Below are 23667 nucleotides of genomic sequence, written 5' to 3' on the forward strand. Positions count from 1 at the left end.
GACTTCCGGTGGCGAGCCCAACGATCGACAGCCTCGTCTTACCTTCAGCCCCCGCAGGTCTCCCTTCTTAACGGACCCGGCGAGTTCCGCTTCCGCTAGCACCAGATAAGTCGCGAGAGGAAGGCTTAAGTCCTGTGGTTTGTATTTTTTAGGACCACTTTGGGGGAGTGGTTGTCCCGGTATGCTTGGTCAGATCTACTGCTTTGGAAAGTGAGATGTAAACCTGAGAGTTCATGTTCAAAACCATTCACTGACGGAAGAAAGGGTAGGAGTCTGGGGTAGTTTTGCGCAGGCGCCGTTGGGGCGGGAGGGTCTGGGCCTGGTGAGGAATGAGGCGAGTTTGGCGGTGGTTGGGCTAAGAGGGGAGGTGACTCAAAAGGATGTAATTGTTTAATGCCATGGTCATTTTCCGGCTTCTGCCAGGGTCTCGAGGACCTAGCCCTGAAAAAAATCAGTGGACACGCGGTTGGAATGCTTCCTCCCCGTTGTTGAGTGGAGTCCAGCCTGGGGTGGGGCCCTGTGGGAGGAGTAGAGAACTCTCACCTCTTGGCAGTGCTGTCACTGAAAATTTGCCCACAGTTGGAATATCTTTTCTGGCGGGAAATAACTACGAGATTCCATGAGGAGTAGTAAATAAACTTCAAAAAATAAATGGTATATGTATATATATTGTTAAATCTCACTGTGGATCTCAAGGCATTTCTGAACCCAAGTAGAGAATTTTCAAAAATGGAATTTCATTTTTGTTTTAAATAAAAGCTTATTCATCTGGGGCCCCAAAGCCCTTTCAACCAAATTTGGACGCGTGATCTATGAGGAAGTGCGTGGTGGGAGGGTATTTATCTTGCAGTGTAGGTAAAATCATATGGGTCATATTCCTTAAGGATGTAAAGAAATTCAAAAGTGAAGATTCTGAACCCAAGTTAACGAGTTTATTTCAAACATTGCACGAGGTTTGCAATAGAAGTAATTTAATCCTTTCAGAAGCATAAGTTGGTAGCCTGATGTTTTTTTGTTTTTTACTTGATTTTATTAAAAATGGTGCATAATAGGATCACACAGTTGCATTTTTCAAAGGAATTAATAAGGACCCACATTTGCTATTTTTTGGTTTTATTTGATATTCTACTGAAATCGATCATGACATTTCTCATGCAAAACCAGAAGTTGTGAACAGCCCCCTCTCTGCTTTTTCTAATTTCTAAATTCTTGAAAATACAAGCATGCCCAAAGAAGCTCTAAAATAGTTTTCACTTAGTTTACTTCACGTTTTAATCTTCTTCTGTTTGTGCATATTTTATTATGTTTGTCCTGATTATTACATTTTCCCATTTTAAATATTTTTGAAAATAGTTGGGATGTAGATGATGAATACAAAAGAAAAATACATTCTGTAAGATATTATTATAAAATTACCAAATATTAGCAGCAGCACTTCTAATCATCTACTTTTAAAAAATCCACTCACAAAAAAACTGAATTTATTTTTCTTTCAGGTTAAATTTATATTTCTTCTAGATGTCATAGTGCTAAGTATTATTTCTCCTTTTCCCTATAATATAATTATAAAGTGTTCATCTCCTGTGTATTCTGCGCTTTACTACAGCAGCAAAACATTTCAAATATCCAGGAACTGGTGGCTCATGCCTGTAACCCTAGCTACTCAGGAGTCTGAGATCTGAGTATCAGGGTTCAAAGCCAGCCTGAGCAGAAATGTATGTGAGATTCTTCTCCAGTTAACTACCAGAAAACCAAAAGTGGAGCTATTGCTCAGAGTGGTAGAGCACTAGCTTGAGGAGAAGGAGCTCAGAGATAGTGCCCTGAGTTCAAGCCCTATAACTGACAGAAAAGAAAAAAAAATGTGTATATATATATATATATATATATATATAAAGTTCTCTATAAAGAGATTTTAAAATCTCTTCCAAACGTATTTTGAGAAAAGTTTCTGTTGCATTAAACAGCGTGATATGTATAATGTTTACATACAATTCCACTTGCAAATAACTTTTCAAATCTCTTATCCTATGGATCCTCATATTGGTGAAAAACATGAGTATTTAGGCCTAATTGAGTGCCATACCTGAATATTTGTTTGATTTTGGTTATGGCTTAGGTATTGGCAAACATTCAAAATCAGTGACTTCTTAGACATACTCTGCGTGTAATGACATGTATGTGTTCTACTCTGCGTGTAATGACATGTATGTGTTCTATCAATAACACATTCCGTCTTTGTTAGTGGTGTTAATAGAGTTTTGTTTTGAGTTGTTTGCATTATGGTAGCCTATTGTGTGTTTAATTAGCATATTTCACTGTTTCAGTGACAAGTGACATTCAATATTTTTCATAAGTATTTTCATCTTGTCTTTTTACTTAACAATATTTCTGTGGTAAACTTCAAATCTTTTGACCATTTTCAAGTTGAGCTAGTGAATCCTTTTTAATCACAGATTCATTACATATACTTTGACAAAGCACAGTAAAAAACTAAATATGTATATATTTGTGTGTGTGTGTGTATATATATATATATATATTCCACTTGTGCATTATACCACTCAGTTATGTTTAAGTTGTATTCCTCTACCTTTGATCTTGGCTAAAAGTCTACTGTGTTATATCTTTTTGTTTTTTTTTTAAATACATCTTTTGATTCAGAAGTTTTGATTTTCATAATGTCTCGCTACATTTTTTTCTTTTTTTTATTTTTTTAAATTATTTTTTTATTGTAATTAGTAAAAGGGTTACATGATATTTGCCAAATAGAAGGTGCATTGATTCACATACATTGATACCCTTTCACATGTCTTGGTACCCATTTCCCTCCCCCCCCCAAACCCCCCACCCGTCTTGGTTTTCCCCCCTTCCCTATCAAATTTCAAATATCCAAATACAAATAAATTCAGTATATCAGATAACAAAGTGAGATACTATACCAATATGAGATAACCAAGGGACAGCAAAGGAGATGAGAGACAAGATTTTTTTCTTTTATATATAGTCATTTTGTGTCTTAAGAAACTTTCACTTATTCTAAGTATTTAAAGATATTTGGTTGTGTTTTGTCTAAGAAGCCTTGTTATTTACCTTTCACATTTAGGTTTATGATTCACATAGAATTATTTTTTTCTAAGTAATACAAAGTAGTTGTTTAAGGTTTACTCTTGTCTTTACAAATATCCAAGAACCATGTTCTAGTATCCCCTAAAGACTCTATCCCCACTACCACCTTACTAAAGCTTTTATTAGAAATCTACTCTAGACTGGCCATGTTCCAGTGACCTATTTCTTTCTTTTTTTGATTTCGGGAAGAATTTAAATATTCAGTGGGAAAAACATTTTTATTAGCATAAGTTAATTGTACAAAGTGCAGTTTCATTATTACATTTCCATATATGCACATGATGTACTTTATGAAATGCCAGTATGGCAGGGTCTTATTTATTTTGTATTTTTAAAAATTTAATTTTATTGTCCAAGTGATGCATACAGAGGAGTTAGAGTTACTTATGTAAAGTAGTGAGTACATTTCTTCTCAAGCATTGTTATCCCCTCCCATATTTTTCTCCCACTTACCCTCTACCCACCTTCCCCTTCCCAAGCTATAGAGTTCATTTATCCATATTGTCTTTTGAGTATTGTTGTTACCTTTGTCCCTTTTTCTAAATTTTTATTTTATTGTCGGGTGATATATAAAGGAGTTACAGTAACGTTCATCAGGTAATGGGTACATTACTTCTTAACCATTGTTCCTTTCCATGTTTCTTCCACTTTCCCTCCCTCCACTCCAATCATCTTTTTTTCCCTTCCTTTCCCTATTTCAAATGAACATATATACGATATATAACATCACCCCATAAAGGAAATGGGAAGACTTGGAAAAAATCATATTAAGTGAAGTAAGCCAGACTGAAAGAAACACAGGCTCCATGGTTTCCCTCATTTTTAATAATTCCCCTAACAGAGGTTCATAATAGCTGTAAGGTATACACAAATGGCCATATAGAATGAGGCTAAGTGAAATGAACTCCAAGATATGGAGACTAGGTTTATCTCTGTGACTGTTGTTCTTAATGTACTATGTGAAGTTATTTCTTTTCTGTTTTTTTTCTCCTCTTTTTTGGTTTATCTCATGTCGTTACTGTATGTGAATTTGATGCCCTTTGTCCTTCCTCTCACCATTTTGCTCCCCTTTCCTTTCCTAATCCAAATAAATATATAAGTAGTAGACTGTCTCAACAATTGAGCACCAGGCACAGTGGTATATCCTGTATATATGCTGGCCTCTTTCTTCTCCTACACTCTGGTTTGCCTTGCCTGAACCTCCTATTGGACAATTCTAATCACACACTATTAAGTACATTCTGTCAGGGTGAGTCTGCATGAACTTGGCAGCCAGGAGAGAAAGACCATAATAATGTGGCGTGTGGTAGCAAACAATAACCAGCACAGAGTAGTTTTCTTTCAGATTAAATTATGAAAAAAGTTTTTTTTTAACTTTCCCTACGTTCCTGATTATCAAAGGGTTTGATTTTTGTCATTGCACATTTTTCCTCATACATTGAAAAAGTATACATAGGACCATAAATTATGTTTTTGTTTGTTTGTTTTTAAGAAAAGGTGGTTTGCTTGTAGTCAAGAATAGACTATGAGATTTGGCTGTACACAGCTACTATCTACAATTGACCACTTACAAAATATTTATAAATATTTGAGTAAGGCTTTTTGTTTAGTTTTGTTTGTGGGGAGGTTGTACATGTAGTGTATAAACTCGGGGTCTTGTGCTTGGTAGGCAAGCATTTAATCCCTGGAACTAAGCCCCCAAACCTTTCTGCTTTCATTATTTTTCTATTAGGATCTCATATTTATGCCCAGGCCATTTGGAGCCAAGATGCTCGTGTTCACACTTCTTCTTTACGGGGATGGCCTGCACATCACCAGTTTTTAATTGATTGAGGTGGGGATCCCTCTGTCCAATCTGGCCTCAAATGATGACCTTCTCAACCTCTGCCTCTAAGTGCTTCTTACCTCTAGAACTGTGGTCATAGAAGATGGGTTTTGTTGTTGATGATGTTGATATTTCTGGCTTTATTTGGTTTCGTTTTTCATTTTTTCAGTGATTACCATATAAATTGAAATAATGTAAAATTGTATTTCTCCTTTCGAGCTATTATTTATTTAAATGTCACTTAACAGAATCAGATTTCAGTTGATGGCAATGAGACTTTATGTGAACTTTTGAAGTATTTTGGTTAATCTCTTTTTTTCCCCACCAGAATGCAGAAAATCTTCAGCACTTCCCAGCACATAAAAAGTGACAAGATAATTTGTCATGAGGCATCTCAAAAATAGCATTTGGGTATTTTATTCATATCGCTCTGTTTCTTTCTTGTACCTCAAATTATCTCCTTCACAGATAATATTCTGGGAATGTTCAGTTCATTCATAATTAGAAATGTGACAGAAGCCTAAGCTGAAATAGTAACTATCTTGTCATTTCAACAATGTCTTTAAATACCTTTTAGCTAGGTTCATAATGGTTCGAAGTGGGAAAAATGGTGACCTTCATCTTAAGCAGATTGCATATTATAAACGAACAGGTGAATATCACTCAACTACACTGCCAAGCGAAAGAAGTGGCATAAGAAGAGCAGCAAAAAAATTTGTCTTCAAAGGTGAAATTACTTTCCAAAATGTTAATAATTTACAGACCTTTCTTTGCATTACATTCTTTATGGAATCCTGAGAATTTCTATAGAAATTGATTGTTGCTAAGCAACGATCAGTTTGGTTAATATTAGTATTCAATTGAAAGCCAAATAAAGATCATATTAAAGCCAAAAATGGCTAAGAAACATTTACCTAAATTTACATATATGTACCTAAAGTAACTCCTTCAGCTTTGCCCTACAGTATTTCTTATTCTTCCAGTGCACCTTCAAGCACTCATGCCTTAGTTGGCACTCAGTGTGACAGTATTAACACCGTTAAGTAGTTTGCTTACTAAAATAAAAAAAAGGTACTCATATCTGTTGCTCTCCTTCTAGTTACAATTCAGTATTTTCAGGATTACTTTTTATGGATCTTGACTCACTTTGAATAGATTTAATACTTGAAGGACAGTAGGATGCTCATCTTGAAAACTTCATGACAGTTTTTCCTTTTATTTTTTCCTGCTCTCCTCTGAAAAGAAAAAGTAGCCCCCAAATAATTAAATGAATGTTAATGCCGCTAATATGAGCATGTGTGTATGTGTGGGGGGTGTTGTTTCTGGGACTCGAATCCATGGCCTCTTGCTTCTTTTTCCATTCACAGCTGGCACTGTACCACTTGAGCCATGTCTCTACTCCTGACCATATATCTCTGTGTATATCCCACCAGGAACTCCTTATTTTTAATAATTAGAACCATTACCTCTTAAACTTAAGAGGGAAGACAGTCATTCATTTAACCATTTATGATGTTTGTAAATACATTGTAGGTCCTGGATATGGACTAGATAGGTAGATAGGTTGCCTACTTATATAAAGAATCTTATACTCAATATGTAGGTTAGCACCTAATACCTTAAAGATACATCCTTTAGTTTAAGTAGCTACTCCATCCATCCTGTAGAAGTGATGGTTCTTCCAGTCCCCTAGTGCTTCACTGGTACAGATTGGTGTAAGATACTCTCTTCAAAGAAGCAGAACATGAGTATTGTGGTTCTTCTCTATACTTTTTACCTTCTACTTAAGTCTAGATAAAACAAGAGAGACATGGTTGCTCACAAAAAATAATAGTTATATGACAGTGGACAACCTTTCTAGTTGCATGGTAGCATCATTACAAATCAGTCATTTTTAATGGAAAATATGTAAAATGAAAATTAAAAACATTTTTAGGCTATGATTATCTTAACACTATATAAATCTATGAAAATTTACAGTTCTTTCTGCTATCGTTTATTTCAGAGAAAAAGCTATTTTATGTTGGAAAAGAAAGAAAACAAAATCGTTTGGTAATTGTTTCAGAAGAAGAAAAAAAGAAAGCTCTAAGAGAATGCCACGAAAATGACACGGGAGTTCATCATGGCATCTCCAGAACCCTTACTCTAGTTGAATCCAGTTACTACTGGACTTCTGTGACCAATGATGTCAAACAGTGGGTATGGCTTATGTGTTTAGGACATACTGAATGGTACCTTTCTAATGAGTGGAAAAAATTCATTGTTCCCCAGATTTACGGTAGCTATCACCTTGTACTAAAAATTTTCTGTTGAGATTTTTTTCATATATTTTTTATTGTAATTAATAGAAGGGTTACATTATATTTGCCAGATAGAAGGTACATTAATTCACGTACATTGATACCCTTTCTCATGTCTTGGTCCCCATTTCCCTCCCCCCCACCCCTCATCTTGTTTTCCCCCCTTCACTATCCAATTTCAAATAACCAATTACAAATATATCCAATATATCAGATAACAAAGTAAGATACTGTAACAATATGAGATAATCAAGGGATAGCAAAAGAGATGAGAGATAACATAGTACATTAAGGACAACAATCACTCATTATATGGCTTTTGTTTCTATATCCTAGAGGTCCTTTCATTTAGCGTCATACTATATGGCCTTATGTATCTAGGTTTTGTTCTATTGCAAATCTCTGCTAGGAGAGACCAAGGTTTCCACTGAATTTGACAAATGAAGGAAACCATTGAGCCTATCTTCCTTTGAGTCTGGCTTACTTCACTTAATATGATTTTTTATGTCTTTCCATTTCCTAACAAATGGGGCAATGTCATTCTTTCTGACAGCAGCATAGAATTCTATTGTGTACAAATACCACGTCTTGTTGGTCCACTCATCAACTGAGGGGCATCTAGGTTGGTTCCATATCTTTGCTATGGTAAATAGTGCTGCAATGAGCATCATTGTGCTAGTGGATTTAGTCTGACCTTGTTTCTGGACAATTGGTAAATGCCTAGTAGTGGAATTGCTGGGTCATAGGGGAGCTCTATGTTTAGTCTTTTGAGGAACTGCCATACTGCTTTCCATAGTGGTTGAACAAGTTTGCACTCCCAACAACAGTGTAGTAGTGATCCCTCCTGGCCACATCCCCTCCATCATCTGTTATTAGTTTTCTTGTCATGGCCATTCTAACTGGAGTGAGGTGGAATCCTAGAGTTGTTTTGATTTGCATTTCTTTTATGACCAGAGATGTTGAGCATTTCTTCATGTGTCTATAGGCCATTTTTGTTTCTTCTTCAGAGAAGACTCTCTTTAAGTCTTTGGCCCATCTTTTAATGGGATGGTTGTTTCTTTGGAGATTAGTTTTGGGGTGATTCAATTTTTTGAGCTGTTGATATATTTTAGATATGAGGCCTTTATCCGTTGTGTGGTTGGGTGAAGATCTTCTCCCATTCTGTAGGCTTCCTAATTAGTTTACTAGCTATGTCGTTTGCCATACAAAAGCTCTGCAGTTTAATGCAGTCCCACTTATCCAGCCTTTCTCTGATTTGTTGTGATTCTTGGTCCTTATTAAGAAAGTTTCGACCTGTGCCCAGGAGGCCTAGTGTATCTCCTATTCCTTCTTGTAAAGATTTTTTGTGGTATAAAACTATAGTGACATTTATTTCTTTACTTTTCCTTTAAATCACTAGAGCATAATTTAGGGTAGTAAAATCTTTAAATTTGGGGGAAATTACTGTTATTTTTTTTTTTACAAAACAATCTGTTCTTTTAATTTTATTTCTCTTGTTTATTTTTGTGTGTTACTGAGGAATTGAACCGAGGGTGCTCATGCATACGAGGCAAGCACTCTACCACTAAGCCTCATTCCCAGCCTAATAACTATTTTGTAAGAAGGTTGTTTTGGGTTTTTTGTTCTTGTTGTTTTGTTTTAGGGTTTTGTAGTCAAAATTTATTTGAAGCCAAGTGCCGGTGGCTCAAACCTGTTGTCCTAGGTACTCAGGAGGCTGAGATCTGAAGATTGTGGTTCAAAGCCAGCTGGGGCAGGAAAGTCTGAGACTCTTATCTCCAGTTAACCACCAGAAAACTGGAAATGATACTGTGGTTCAAGGTGATAGAGTGTTAGGAGGGAAAAATCTCAGGTAAAGTGTCCAGGCCCTGAGTTCAGGGCCACAACTGACCAAAAGAAGAAAAGAAAGAGGAGGAGGAAATTGAGGTAGAACTTCTTTTGATTAAGTGATTATTGACATAATGCCAGTCCTGCCAGATTTTTTTTTTTTTTTTTTTTTGCCAGTCATGGGCTTGAGCTCAGGGCCTGAGCACTCAAGGTTAGAGCTCTACCACTTGAGCCTCAGCACAATTTCTGGCTTTTTTCTATGTATGTGGTATCGAGGAATCCAACCCGGGTCTTCTTGCATGCTAGGCAAGCATCTACCACTAGGCCAAACTCCCGGCCCAAAAACTTTTTTTTTTTTTTTTTTTTTTTTGCCAGTCCTGGGCTTAAACTAAGGGCCAGAGAACTGTCCTTGGATTTTTCTCAAGGCTAGAACTCTACCACTTAAGCCTTAGAACCACTTCTGGCTTTTTCTAAGTATGTGGTACCAGGGAATCGAACCCTGGTCTTTGTGCATGCTAGGCAAGTACTCTGCCAGATTTTTTGAATGGAAGATAATAAATGTATTGTTTACATTCCCGTTGTGGGCTTTCAGGTTTTATGCTAGACCATCTTTAGAAAGGCAGTGTCAGCCATGGCATAGAGTCAAAACCCCATGCAATATAAAGCAGTAAACCTTCTATTCATTTCTTCATTTCTTTACAACATTCAGTTGTAAATTGTTATCATTCAAGAATGGATATGTGCTTTTTGAAATACTGGCAAGTACATCCAGTGAATAAGTTTAAAATGAAAAATGAAAGTGTTAATCAGAAGTTAACTATAACTATGATAAGATATTTTCTAAATTTTTGCTTCAAGAGTTAGTGTGATGTTAGTAGTTTCCAAAATAAAATTTCAGAAATATGTTGAAAATTGGTATCATCTATAAGTTAATGAGTCAATCTCTTCTCACATTATTCAAATGAAGGTTCCATGAGAACACAGGCTTTTATTTGCTCATTATCCTATCCCAGTAACTAAAGAAATTTCTGGCATTTGTAATACTATTTAATTCAAATATATGTTGTAGTAAATAAATGAATGAACTTTAGAATAACTTTAGGAAGAAATGCCTTTTCTTTATAGAAATTATGAACAATGAAATATCATATAATACTTCATAAACATGTATAATTTTTATGTCAATTTGAAATAGTGGGAAGCTTATTTTAAGATTTATAGTTTTAATAAATGTATTGGTGTGAACCAGAATTATTTTGCAAGTGAATATCATCCCAGAAAATAGTCATTTAATAAAGTTCTCATTTTAAAAAGTTTCTCCTTCAATCCATAAAGTAACTATCAACCACCTTAAAGACTCTGATTTGTAGGATTACTTTATTTTATATTGACTATCTTAACATTTGATGTATTTTCTTTATTCTGTGCCTTTTCTTAGGTGTATGCTTGTCAGCATTGCCAAGTGGCAAAAAATGCAGTTATTCTAGCACCTAAACAGCACATTCTCAAGGTGGAATATCCATGGAGTGTAGTCACAGTTGATCTGATGGGACCTTTTCATAAAAGCCAGCGGGGTCACGAATATGCTGTAATTATGACAGATTTATTCACAAAGTGGGTTGTGCTTTTACCCCTCCATGATACTTCAGTATCAGAAATCTCCAAAGCCATTCTCAATGTAATTTTCTTGTATGGACTTCCTCAGAAAATAATAATGGATCAAAGTGATGAATTCATTCAACAGGTAAGGCAAATTGCTTAAGTCTGGAACAGAAAACAATGCCCTGCATGCTATAGAGTGCTTAATAAATAGAGATAAATTGCTATATATATACATATATATATATATATACACATAATGCATACTGGTAATTGAACTGGAAATTAGGAAACTATGATTGTAATACATACTGTGACATTAATAGGATCTTAAACCTATCTTTGGGTGTCCTCAAATTGATGTGAGAGGATTAAATCAAAGAAGGCATTGTTGGTTTAGTTTTTTTAATAATTGGTAGATATTGGCTAAAAGTGAAATGCATAATGCTCATGAACGTGATCCATCTACTGAGGGGCATCTGGATTGGTTCCATGTCTTCGCTATGGTAAATAGTGCTTCATTGAATATGGTCATGCTGGTGTCTATTGGATAGCCAGTTGATTTTTGAGGGTTGATTTTATAGCCTGCTACTCTTCCAAAGTTTTGAATCAGCTCAAGGAGCTTGGGGGTAGAGTCTATAGGATTCTTTAAATACAGAATCATGTCATCTGCAAAGAGGGATAGTTTTACTTCCTCTTTCCCTACTTGGACCCCCTTTATGCTTGCTTCTTGCCTTATTGCACTGGCTAGGAATTCTAGTACTATGTTAAAGAGTAATGGAGAAAGTGGGCATCCTTGTCTCGTTCCTGATTTTAGAGGGAATGGCTTTAGATTCCTATTTGCTATTGAAAGCAAAAGAATGAATAAGCTAAGTATTATAGAATTCTAGATTTTATAAATTCTTCTCTGGTCAGGGTACCATCACATATCATGTATGATTATAAATTGAATCAGGAATCTTATCAGTCTGTAACCATTATTAATAAAATATTTATTTTTTTTAGAGTATAAAAAAGAAATCATAGTATATTGGCCAATACATAGTAAGGACTCAGTTTGTACAATTGTTTTAAATGAACATAAGAATTTTTCATTTGAATGGCTACAGTAAATGAAAAAGAGAAGACTCAAGTTCTTCTGAAGGGTTTTTTTAATCAATAAAATAATATAAGCTATTATTTTTTAGGTCAATATTGAACTGCACGGATTGTTTGGTACAAAACAGATTATAATTCCCAATGGCTCTGGAACTATTAACCCATCTGAAAGTACACCTATCACAATCAAAACATTTCTCTCCAAACTTTGCACCGAGCACCCGAGCAGCTGGGATGAGCACCTGTCAACTGTTTCGTTTGCTTTCAATATCACTCACTCGGTATGGGCCTTTTTTTCGTTTATGTGTTATTATTGTAAAAGTGGTTGCATAAGTTAGATAGAGAGTACATTTCCTTTTGCACCCTTTCCATCCCTTTCCCAAGTTTTTCCTCTCATTCCCACCCACAACTTGTATAATTCATTTCCAGCATAGTGTCTAGTGAGCATCACTGTAGCATTTATTCAGCCACTAGCCCACCATTTCTGTTCCACCCACTTACCCTCCCAAAGAACAAACCAGACAAAAGGAAATGAAAACACAAACAGCAACAAACAAGCAAACAAAAACCTCATTGCCCCCAAAAGTAAACTCTCAAAGAAACAATAATCCTATTAATAAATGGGCTAGAGGTTTCCCAGAAATCAAAATGACCAATACACTCATGAAGAAATGTTCAGCATCTCTTGCCATAAAAGAAATACAAGTCAAAACCACATTGAGATTGTACCCTGGGGGCCCCACTTAGAATGGCCATTATTAAGAAAACTAATGATAACATGCTAGCGTAGACACATGAAGCCAAAAAGGAACTCTGTTACACTGCTGGTGGAAAGGTAAACTTGTTCAACTACACAGAAAGCAGTATGGCGATTCCTCAAAAGGCTAAGCATAGAGCTTCCCTATGACCTAGCTGTTCCACTACTAGACATTAATCCAATAGACCACAAACAAGGCCACACTAAAGCTATGTTCATTGTGGCATTAATTACCATAACTGAGATATAGAATCAACTCAGATGCCTCTCAGTGGACAAGTGAGTCAAGAAAATGTGGTATATATACACAATGCAATTTTACGCATTAGTCAGAAAGAATGGTATTGCCCCATTTGCAAGGAAATGCAAAGACTTGGAAAATATTATGTTAAGCAAAGTAGACCAGATCTAAAGAAACATATGTTGCATGGTTTCCTTCATTTATAGAAACTAATATGTGCCTATAAATCTACTGATAGACACATTGGGTAGTAAAAGAAAAAAATACAATGAAACATGGTAAGTTATGCAGGTCTCTAGGCATTCACACAGAGTGAGACCAAAGAAGGATATCCTTAGGAGAGGACTATAGTCTATAAGTAGCTGTATAATAAATTTATCAAATTGAACTCCAGGTGGTATGTGCCTTTTTATCAAACTTTTATTTTTACTGGCTAATATCTACAGATTTGTCTCATTTGCAAATGTCTCATTGCAAAATTTGTTCATTTTTCTTAAAATAGGAGCCTACTAAAAATACGCCATATTTTCAAATGTTTAATCGAAATCCTAATGTGCCAGAAACATCAGATAGTCTTCATGAAATGGATGATGGTGATGCAAGTATGTTTTCGAGAATTGTAGATGCAATTAAAGAAGCCGAAGCTAATAAAATAGTGGAGAATAAGACTGCATCAATGGGCCAGGTGATTCTATTTAAAATGAAAACTGTAAACTCTTAAGAAGTGATACTTTTTAAGTGTCAGGATATGTACTCATACAAGTACATATACATAATGTACATGTAAATATATACCCCTAAATACTTTTTTCAAGTTTGCTTACCTTACTTAAATGGTATGCTTATAAGCTATGACATTTTGAGAGATAATAGTAGAAAAATGACTAAAGCTGGAGGCACATCTCTACTTTTGCTACTTTCTGGTAGTTTGACTGGAAAATTACTATAGTAGTTTACCTTCTGTCTAAAGCAAGGGTACTAACACTGTATTTAAAATGCTATTTTACAAATTATGCCTACCTTTTGGTACTGTCACAATAAATAGCTTCCATTATAACTGTGTTTTCTCTTCTCATTTATCTTCATTGTATTTACAGATGGAGAACAACAATTCGGATGAACTGAGTAAGAACAAGATTATTGTTAAAAAGAAACCAAAGCAGTTAAATCCATTTCATTTAAAAGTGGGTCATGAAGTTTTAAGACAGAGGAAAAACTGGTGGAAGGATGGTCGTTTTCAGTCTGAATGGGTTGGTCCTTGTGTCATAGACTATATTACAGAAAATGGATGTGCTGTTCTGAGAGACAATACTGGGACTAGACTCAAAAGGCCTATCAAAATGTCCCATCTTAAGCCTTATATAAGAGAGTCCAGTGAACAAGGTAAATACCTACCATCTTTCCACATCTTTCCTTTTTTTGAGGGAGGGAGTGGGTTAAACTTTCAGAAACATTTCTTTCCTCTTTTGATTAGGTTTTAGTTTCCTTCTTAGATTTTATAAGTCTTAATATAATTTTAGACACCTCAAATAGTCTGTTTCACTAAAATATATCTATCGTAACGGATTTTATTTCATTCATACTGTGCTTCTCATAATTCCTGTAGTAGATAGTGACCCTGTTTCACAGAAGAGTTACATCTTCTGTTTTCATTTTCACAGTATCCCGTTTGTCACTATGTATGTGTCTCATTGTAGTGTAAGAAATAAACCCAGAAACCATGATTATTTATGTCCAAAAAAACCATATTGCCCAGATTGTCATAGTTTAAGATTATGAGGATAGATAAAGGGTGCAGAGTAGAATATACTTAGAAAAATACATTGCATGCAGCAATAGCCTGCCAAATCACTGCATGTGCCCCATGACTCGTTCCAACAGTTAGTATATCCTAATCTCTTTCACTTTACTTTCATAGTTTACTTAAATGACCTGTGTGTGCTGTACCTTTCAGATTAAGTCCCCTCCTGGTATATACAGGCAATTGAGAGCAGGTTAATTAGACTTCATCTGATAATTTTACTTTTTTTTTTTTCCTATAAAAAGATGAAGCAAGCCAGGTACTGGTGGCTCACACCTGTAATCCTAGCTACTCAGAAGGCTGAGATCTGAGGAACATGGTTCACAGCCAGAGTGGGCACGGAAGTCCGTGAAACTTATCTCCAATTAATCCCAGAAAACCGAAAGTGGCACTGTAGCTCAAGTGGTAGAGAGAGCTTTGAGCACAGAGAGGCTCAGGCACAGAGCCCAGATCCTGAGTTCAAGCCCCAGGACCAGAAAAAAAACAAAAAAGATATTGCTGCTTTAATATCATTTTTATATACAATTTAAACACTTCTCTTGAGGATAATGATAAATTTCTTAAAACTAAAACAAAGCTTCATTGTCAGTGTTACAGATGAATTAGATCTTAAAAATTTTTAAGAATTTTTTTTCATATATTTTTATTGTAATTAATAGAAGAGTTACATGATATTTGCCAGATAGATGGTGCATTAATTCCCATACATTGATACACTTTCACATGTCTTGGTCCCCATTTCCCTCCCCCCACCCCCATCCCTCATCTTGTTTTCCTTCCTTCCCTATCCAATTTCAAATAACCAAATACAAATATATCCGATATATCAGGTAACAAAGTGAGATACTGTAACAATATGAGATAACCAAGGGACAGCAAAAGAGATGAGAGATAACATAGTACCTTAAGAACAACAATCATTCATTATATGGCTTATGTTTCTATATCCTAGAGATTCTTTCATTTAGCGTCCTACTATATGGCCTTTTGTATCTAGGCTTTGCTCTATTGCAAATCTCTGCTAGGAGAGCCCAAGGTTTCTACTGATTATGACAAATGAGGGAAACCATTGAGCCTAAGTTCCTTTGAGTCTGGCTTACTTCACTTAATTTGATCTTTTCTAAGTCTTTCTATTTCCTAACAAATTGGGCAATGTCATTCTTTCTGACAGCAGCATAGAATTCCATTGTGTACAAATACCACATCTTGTTGGTCCACTCATCAACTGAGGGACATCTGGGTTGGTTCCATATCTTTGCTATGGTAAATAGTGCTGCAATGAACATTGTTGTGCTGGTGGATTTAGGATGTCCTTGTTTCTGGATGATTGGGTAAATGCCAAGTAGTGGAATTGCTGGGTCATAGGGGAGCTCTATGTTTAGTCTTTTGAGGAACTGCCATACTGCTTTCCATAGTGGTTGAACAACTTTGCACTCCCACCAACAGTGTAGTAGTGATCCCTCCTGGCCACATCCCCTCCAGCATCTGTTGTTATTAGTTTTCTTGATCCTGGTCATTCTAACTGGAGTGAGGTGGAATTTTAGAGTTGTTTTGGTTTGCATTTCTTTTATGACCAAAGATGTTGAGCATTTCTTCATGTGTCTATAGGCCATTTTTGTTTCTTCTTCAGAGAAGACTCTCTTTAAGTCTTTGGCCCATCTTTTAATGGGATGGTTGTTTCTTTGGAGATTAGTTTTGGAGTGATTCAGTTTTTTGAGCTGTTGATATATTTTAGATATGAGGCCTTTATATGTTGTATGGTTAGTGAAGATCTTCTCCACTCTGTAGGCTTCCTAATTAGTTTACTAGCTATGTCGTTTGCCATACAAAAGCTCTGCAGTTTAATGCAGTCCCACTTATCCAGCCTTTCTCTGAAAGTTTTCTCTGAAAACTTTACTAGAAGGAATAGGAGATACACTAGACCTCCTTGGCACAGGTCAAAACTTTCTTAATAAGGACCAAGAATCACAACAAATCAGATTTTTTAAGAATTTTTAGTATCAAATTAGATTTCCATAAATTAAACTTTTAAAGGTACTTTACTGAAATCTGCCTCCTTTTACATTTTCGTCACAAAAGCCTATCTTCGGCCAGTTTATCATCATCTAGTTTCTTCATGTTGTACCAGTGTAATATTCTCTTCTAAATATGGGTCTTATAAAGATTGGATAATCATCTAAAATTATAAATATAAAAATTTAACAGCTGTATTGAAATACTTTTGATGAGCTTACTGTAATTTACTTAGAAGTTTTTATAAAAGTACATTAAGAATGTTATGATATCTGAAAAACAGCTTTGTAATTTTTTTAATCTATACCAGTCTTACCATACATTCTCCACACATAAGTAAAAAAATATTTTAAAAATTCTTAATTTTCCTAAATTCTTTATGTGAACTCTCTGTATATATACATATATATGCATATATATTTCAGTCTTTGATGTGTATTTATTAGTGCCTTAGCAGTTAGTCTTATCAAGAAGTTAATCTTGATAGTTAATTTTTACTATTTTTGGCTTTGCTTCTCACTTAGCATTGCTTACTTTTAAAACGATGTTTAAGTATAATTCTAACAAGCAACCTTTAATGTCTTTTCCTTCAGATAGCCTTTATCTTCTGCAAGGTTCAGTAGTGGCAGACCATGACTACATTGGATTACCTGAAATTCCAGTTGGAACATACCAAGCAAATATTCTGGTAGAAGATACAACTATTGGTGTAGTTGAAAATGAACTACTGACGTCAAGCAAGGATCATGAACTATTAGAATATAGAAATTCCAAAATCTCACCATTGATGGATGATCATGGTACTCTTGAAAAACAGACTTTCAATCTGTTGGACTCTTCAAACCAAGTTCTTGAGTACTTAAGTTAGTAAATATCAAAATTCATTTAAAGTGCTGGCTTAGATTGTGTAAATCCATTGGGTGTTAATATTTTCTCTACTAAAATATATTATATAGATATGTGTTAATATACTCCTAGAGACTAAATCCTATAGGTTTATAAGTAATTCATCTAAAATTGTACTGCATTGGAATATCAGTATACATGTGTATATATTTATAAATATGTATATGTGTATTTGAATATGGTGTGTGTATATGAAAGAAATATATAGAATTCAGTTGTTCTCCTAATAGAGAAATAAGAAAAGCACTTTTTCTTCTTACCAAATAAATTCCATCTTCAAATTTTAAAACCTTTGTGTGATATGGATAACTGCATTTTCATTGCTCTCCCCCCTCAACCCCGTCTCGTCTCTCATGGGGCTTTCTTTCTCTGTGTCATGGGGCTTGAACTCATGCCCTGAGCACTATCGGAGGGCTTTTTTAGTTCAAGGCTAGTGCTGTATTACTTTGAGCCATAACTCTATTTCCAGTTTTGTGATGGTTAACTAGAGATAAGAGTCTCATGGACTTTCCTGCTCAGGAGGGCTTTGAACCAGGATCCTCAGAACTCAGCTTCCTTAATAGCTAGGATTACAGAAGTGAACCACTGGTGCCCAGCTGTGCCACCAGTACCTGGCTTCATTTCTCATTTTTTTCTCAATTATTCACCCCTTTTAAACAAACTTAAACTTCTTACAATGAGATTAGCAAATACTGAATGAAATATAGTATGAATCTTCGTTCTGTCTCATTGGAGCTTTTACAATCAATACTGTAGGAGATATAGTAAGTTTTTACCAAATAATGATTTCAGTGTATAATATTCAAGATATAACTTTTTTGATCATCTATTTTTTAATACTTTACCAAAATTTTAGTTAGGCATTTGTTTTCCATCAATATAATGTGAACTTCATTGTAGCATAGAAGCAGGAAGCATGGATTTATCAGTCTCTCTCTCTCTCTCTCTCTCTCTCTCTCTCTCTCTCTCTCTTTCTTTTTTTTTTTTTTTTTTTTGTCTGTCATGGTGCTTGAACTCAGCCTGGTGCTGTCCCTGAGCTTTCCTCAAGGCTACTGCCCTACCCCTTGAGCCACAGCACCACTTCTTTTTTTTTATTGTTGCAGTAACGTATAGAGGGGTTACAGTTATATTCGCCAGGTAGTAGGTGTGTTACTTCTCACACATTGATATAACCCTTCTCATGTTTTTGTCCCCATTTCCCTCCCCCAAACCCCTCCCAATCGTCTTCTTTCCCCCCTTTCCTTTCCTATTTCAAATAAACAAATATTTTTTAAGTAAGGTTTGGAATTGCTATCTGAAACTATATGTGACTTTTTAAGTATTTTCTCATTTTCTTTTTTCTTTGTTTTTGTGGGTCATGGGGCATGAACTTGGCCTACGTGCTGTCCCTGAGCTCCGCTCAAGGCTGTCGCCCTACCCTTGAGCCAAGCCCCACTTCCTGTTTTCTAGAGGTTAATTGGAGATAGGCCTCTCAGGTCCTTTTATTCCAGAGCTGGCTTTGAACTTTGATCCTCAGATCTCAGCCTGTTGCGTAGCTAGGATGACAGGCATGAGCCACTGCACCTGACTATGTTCTCCTTTTCATTTTACATAATGATTGTAAGATCACTGGCAACAGCACCTTCGTAGTGAGCATTAAACTGTGAATTTAAGCCCTAATACCACCAAAACCAAGTCAAACTCTTACTTCCATGCCCATGTAACTTTATCCAACAAACGTTAAGAAATGCTATGAAAATCTATCTTGATATAAGAAGGATTATCTAAACTTTATCTTTGAAAATGTATAGGATTTAGTGAGTGAACACACAGGCATTATGTTGGGAGCCAGAGTGGAATCAAACGGTACCTTGACTTGCATCAGACGATGGCTTTATTGTCTTATTGTTTTCTGGCCCTATTCTATGTAAATGACCTGAGAATTACCATATGAATGTAACACCTGGAGGTTCCCTGGGAACCTGGAGGAGGGAAGAAGCGGGAGTGGAAAATAAACGCGGCAGTCTCGGCAGTCTTTACCTGGACTGCGGACATCCCGGACCCGGTGTGTCTGTCTCTCTTCTATTTCTTGCTAGTCCTTGCCCCCGATTTCAGGAACCCCAATCTGCGAACCCTGGTTTGCTGCCGGTTGGCCCCGGCAGAATTCCTGAATATAGGTATGAACATAGTGCCAAATAGTTTTTCCAAAGTAGTTATTTCAATTTATACATGTACAAATAAGTGTGTTTTGAGTGTCTGCCTTATATCCTTGCGAGTCCTTCTGTTATGTTGCTAATTCGGTAGGTTTTAAACACTCTAATATCAATGTGTTTCATTTTCTGGCTAGTAATAAATTTGATATTATTGTCTATATTTGGATTTCAATTAAGAAAAAAAGACAAGATAATCAAAGGGAGGTAAGCTTGTGGCTCAAGCCTGTAAATGCTAATTACTTGGGAGATTGATGTCCCATGATTGTGGTTAAAACCAATCCTGGGTACAAATTTTCAAAACTATTTCTCTGCCAATGGCTGTGCATAGCAGTGTGTACCTGTCACTCTTAGCTATATGGAGAAGGGCAAGGAATAGGACTGGAAACCAGATCAACCTAAGCATAAAAGGAGACCCAAGGAGAGCTCTATGTTTAATCTTTTGAAGAATCTCCATACCTCTTTCAAGAGTGGTTGGACAAATTTCCACTCCCACCAACAGTGTAGTAATGATCTCTTTTGGCCAGTGTCTGTTGTTGTTAGGTTTTTTTTGATAATAGTCCTTCTAACTGGCATACGGTGCAATTTCAATGTTGTCTTGATTTGCATTTCCTTTATGGCCAGAGATGTCATATATCCCTTGGCCATTCGTATTTCCTCTTCAGAGAAGTCTCCAAGTTTTTAGTCCACTTGTTAATAGTGTCATTGTTTCTCTGGGGATTTCTTTTGGGGGAATTTAATTTCTTGAGCTGAAGGCATATTTTTGATATGAGGCCCTTGTCTACTGTATGGCTAGTGAAGATCTTCCCCCAGTCTGTGGGATCTCCCTGAAGATCCAGCAATCTCATTCCCGGTTATTTACCCAAATGACCACAAACAAGGCCATCCTAAAGCTACTAGCACAATGATGTTCATTGCAGCATTTACCATAGCTAAGATATGGAGCCAATCCAGATGCTCCTCAGTAGATGAATAGAGTTCTATGATCCATCAGAAAGTATGACATTGCCCCCTTTAGAAGGAAATGGAAAGAAATAAGCTAGACCCAAAGAAAAGTAGTTTGCATGGTTTCCTCATTTGTAAGACCTAGAATATGTCTATGATATTCTTCACAGGGGATCTCAATAACCTACTTGGTTAGTGTACCAGTCCATATATAGTGAAACATATCACTATGAACCCCAAGACAGGGAAACAAGATGTTCTTATTCTGTCTTGTTTTGTATTTTTGTTTTCATTTCTCTTAGTTGCTGTATCTTGTGTCTTGTATATTAGATTATTAGACATGTTCAAGGGAAAGGGAGTCACAGACACAGCAGGACAAAAAATAAACTAATGCAAAACATTAGTCCTCACTTGACACTATGTCAAATATGAACAGCTTGGGGCGGGGGATTGTAGAGAGGTGTAAGCACGAGAAAATGAGGAATGGGGTAGCAGTGGTTTAAAATAAATGTACTCATTGCCTTATTTATGCAACTGTAACCCTCCTGCTACTCATAACATTTACATTAAAAAAATTTAAGGGAGTCCCAAGCTCAAAAATAACCAATGGTAAAAAGGGAGGCTAGAGGCTTGGCTCGAGTGTTAGAGCACTAGCTTTGGGAAAAACAAAACAAAGAAATGCGTAGGGACAGCACCCAGGCTCTGAGATCAAAACCTAGGAGCTAGGGCTGGCAAAAACAAAACAGACCAAGCACAAAGATATGCATGGGTTTTAGAAGATCTCAAGAACCTCTACTGATTTTTCCACCTCTAGCCTCAAATGGAAACGTTGAAGCAATATTGGAACACAAAATATTCTTAAAGGACAACCATCTTTCTTTGAAAGAACAGCCACAGTGCCTAAGAGAAAAGGAGAACCAATATCCTAACTTCATTCTCCTTTCTGCATTCTATTTTCTACCAAAAGATCACTGTAAATTCTCATTGACGAATGTCATCTGTAAGTTAAAGGGGATGGAACCCTGATGACGTGACCTCAGAGGTTAAAATCTTGGACCAGAAAGCTACATGAAGTGGATATATAGAGGAAAACAAAAGACACTTGCACACTTTGGCATTTCTCTTCTATGAAGTTCCTATTAAAGAACCTTGTTCATTTCTCTATTAGGTCACTTATTATTTTCCTATTCATTTGTCAGATTTCTTCATGTGAACAATTATTTCAAAAAGATGTTTGTTTTTCCAATCCTTTTTTCTTGACTTAACAAAGCTAGTTAGATATTCCAATACAGCAGTGATACTTGTCTTACTTGTGATCTTTTTAAATTATGTTTACGTTTTCTAAAAACTTTGAAATGGACATTAGTACCCAGCCTGCTTCTATCTAGTTAAGGTATAAAATTTACTTTGCAAGAATATAAACCACAGCAAAGATACATAACTTTTGCTGTTTTAAGCCACCAAGAATTGAGGAAGATTTGCAAAGACAGAATAACATAGCTTAACATGACTCATACACAGAAGACAAGTAACTTTGATAAGGACTTTAGAGGAGGAAGAATTTTTCTTAATCACTCTGAATTTGCAATGAAGGAATGATTCTGAACATTAGCTGCCATCTTAAAAGGAAGGAAAGTTGCTTCATCTAATCCACAAATAGGGGGGGGAAATCCTGTTTATCAAGCATATGGTCTAATTTGATTCCATCATGAACTGTGTCTTGCTGAGAAGGATCATTTTGAAACAACTAAATTATCTTGCAGCTGTTTTCTGGAATTTATGATATGAGTCTGAGATTGATTTCTGTCCCCTCCTCACTGACTTACCATTACTTATATTAAATATATTTAATTTGAAATATCACAAAACAAAATTCGCTGTAGTTGATGAATAAAGGATGTGAGATATTCTATAATGACTTTTAGACATCACTGATTACCAAAACTCACTTATATTTTTGTTATGCATCTTTGTAGCAAAATCTCATCAAATGCCTCTTTTTCCTCTTCTTTTTCTATACAACTTTCCAGATTAATATTCTTAAAACACAATTCTTTTGATGACACTTCCTTATACAAAGACTTTCTGTAGGTCTTGGTCTCAGAAAACAATTGAGCCAGGTACTTGTATTAGTTCACTAGGCTGCTATAACAAATACCACAACTAGGTGACAACAGAAGTTTATTGTTTTTCTGACATGAAAAGTTAGCATCCTTCTAAGAGCTGTATGGCAAACCTGATCCACAACTGAATCCTAGCTTATGGTGACTTGCTGGAAATCTTTGCTACTTCTTGGCTTCATATCATTCTCTGAATCTGTGTCCAAACTTCTACTTTTTATAAGGATACCAGTTATATGGAAGTAGAGCTTATCCTATTCCAGTCTTTTCCATAGCAAAATATATCTGAAAAAAATTTATTTCAAGCAAGGTCACATTCTGAGATTATGTGATTAAGAATTTGACAAGGGTCACATATCACTGTGAACAATATTAGGAGGTTTCTTTTTTTAATATTCGGGGTTTTCTACAAGGTCCCACTTTACCTTTTTGGCTTTAACCCTTACTTTGCTATTCTACTGTACACTCATGGAAACAGGACAAAACACAGAGCTGCCTTTCTGTGAATCATTAAAACCTCTCAGTCTACACATTTCTTCTGCTCTAATGCTCCCCCGTTTTTTATTTTAAAAGAAACACAAGTGCAATTTTTACTCTTTTCTATACCCCTAATTTATCCTGTCACATTTTCCAAAAATGACTTTGGTCCCTTGGTCTAACGGGGATTGATGGGCGGAGATTCAACTTCTGTGACTTCTTCAAGCTGACTCAGGGGTGTTGTCTCTGTGCTTCACCAGGGACCTTAAGAAGCCTAGCCTGTTTTATCAAGGGGTTGCAAGGATTAGATATTAGGAACAATAATTTACTCCAAACTAGAGATCATATTTGACATTTAACAACTGCACAAACCATCTTTGGCTACAATAGTGTAGCTTACATAGCACCCATTTGCAAAGGCTTTTTCTTGATTGTCTGGGGAACTA

At 35.9% G+C, this 23667-nt stretch overlaps 1 protein-coding gene across 4 annotated transcripts; it reads left to right on the forward strand.

Moving 5' to 3' along the window:
• The first annotated feature begins 13 nt into the window (after positions 1-13).
• On the forward strand, positions 14-17801 carry Gin1 (gypsy retrotransposon integrase 1). 4 transcript variants are annotated; one of them, XM_090331572.1, is made up of 8 exons: positions 14-265; positions 5529-5678; positions 6957-7150; positions 10514-10819; positions 11862-12053; positions 13273-13455; positions 13868-13895; positions 17178-17801. In XM_090331572.1, exons 2-8 carry the CDS (start codon positions 5540-5542, stop codon positions 17450-17452), a joined length of 1317 nt encoding a protein of 438 aa, XP_090187698.1. In that variant the 5' UTR covers positions 14-265; positions 5529-5539; the 3' UTR covers positions 17453-17801. The 4 variants fall into 4 exon arrangements, with proteins under 4 accessions (XP_090187698.1, XP_090187696.1, XP_090187697.1 ...); XM_090331570.1 differs by having other exon boundaries at positions 17-265; positions 5533-5678; positions 13868-14153; positions 17178-17785; XM_090331571.1 differs by having other exon boundaries at positions 17-137; positions 13868-14153; positions 17178-17785.
• The last annotated feature ends 5866 nt before the right edge of the window (positions 17802-23667 follow it).

This window comes from Megascapheus bottae, chromosome 4 (genome assembly GCF_031878675.1).
Source record: "Megascapheus bottae isolate mThoBot1 chromosome 4, mThoBot2.hap1, whole genome shotgun sequence".
Lineage (NCBI taxonomy): Eukaryota > Metazoa > Chordata > Mammalia > Rodentia > Geomyidae > Megascapheus > Megascapheus bottae.

What these genes read in the sequence shown, in the direction of transcription:
- Gin1 (XM_090331570.1), top strand. Translation starts at nt 5,540, where the DNA reads ATGGTTCGAAGTGGGAAAAATGGTGACCTTCATCTTAAGCAGATTGCA. An exon ending in CTTTCAATATCACTCACTCG is followed by an intron (nt 12,054 to 13,272) that starts GTATGGGCCTTT and finishes TTCTTAAAATAG; the next exon opens with GAGCCTACTAAAAATACGCC. An exon ending in AAGAGAGTCCAGTGAACAAG is followed by an intron (nt 14,154 to 17,177) that starts GTAAATACCTAC and finishes CTTTTCCTTCAG; the next exon opens with ATAGCCTTTATCTTCTGCAA.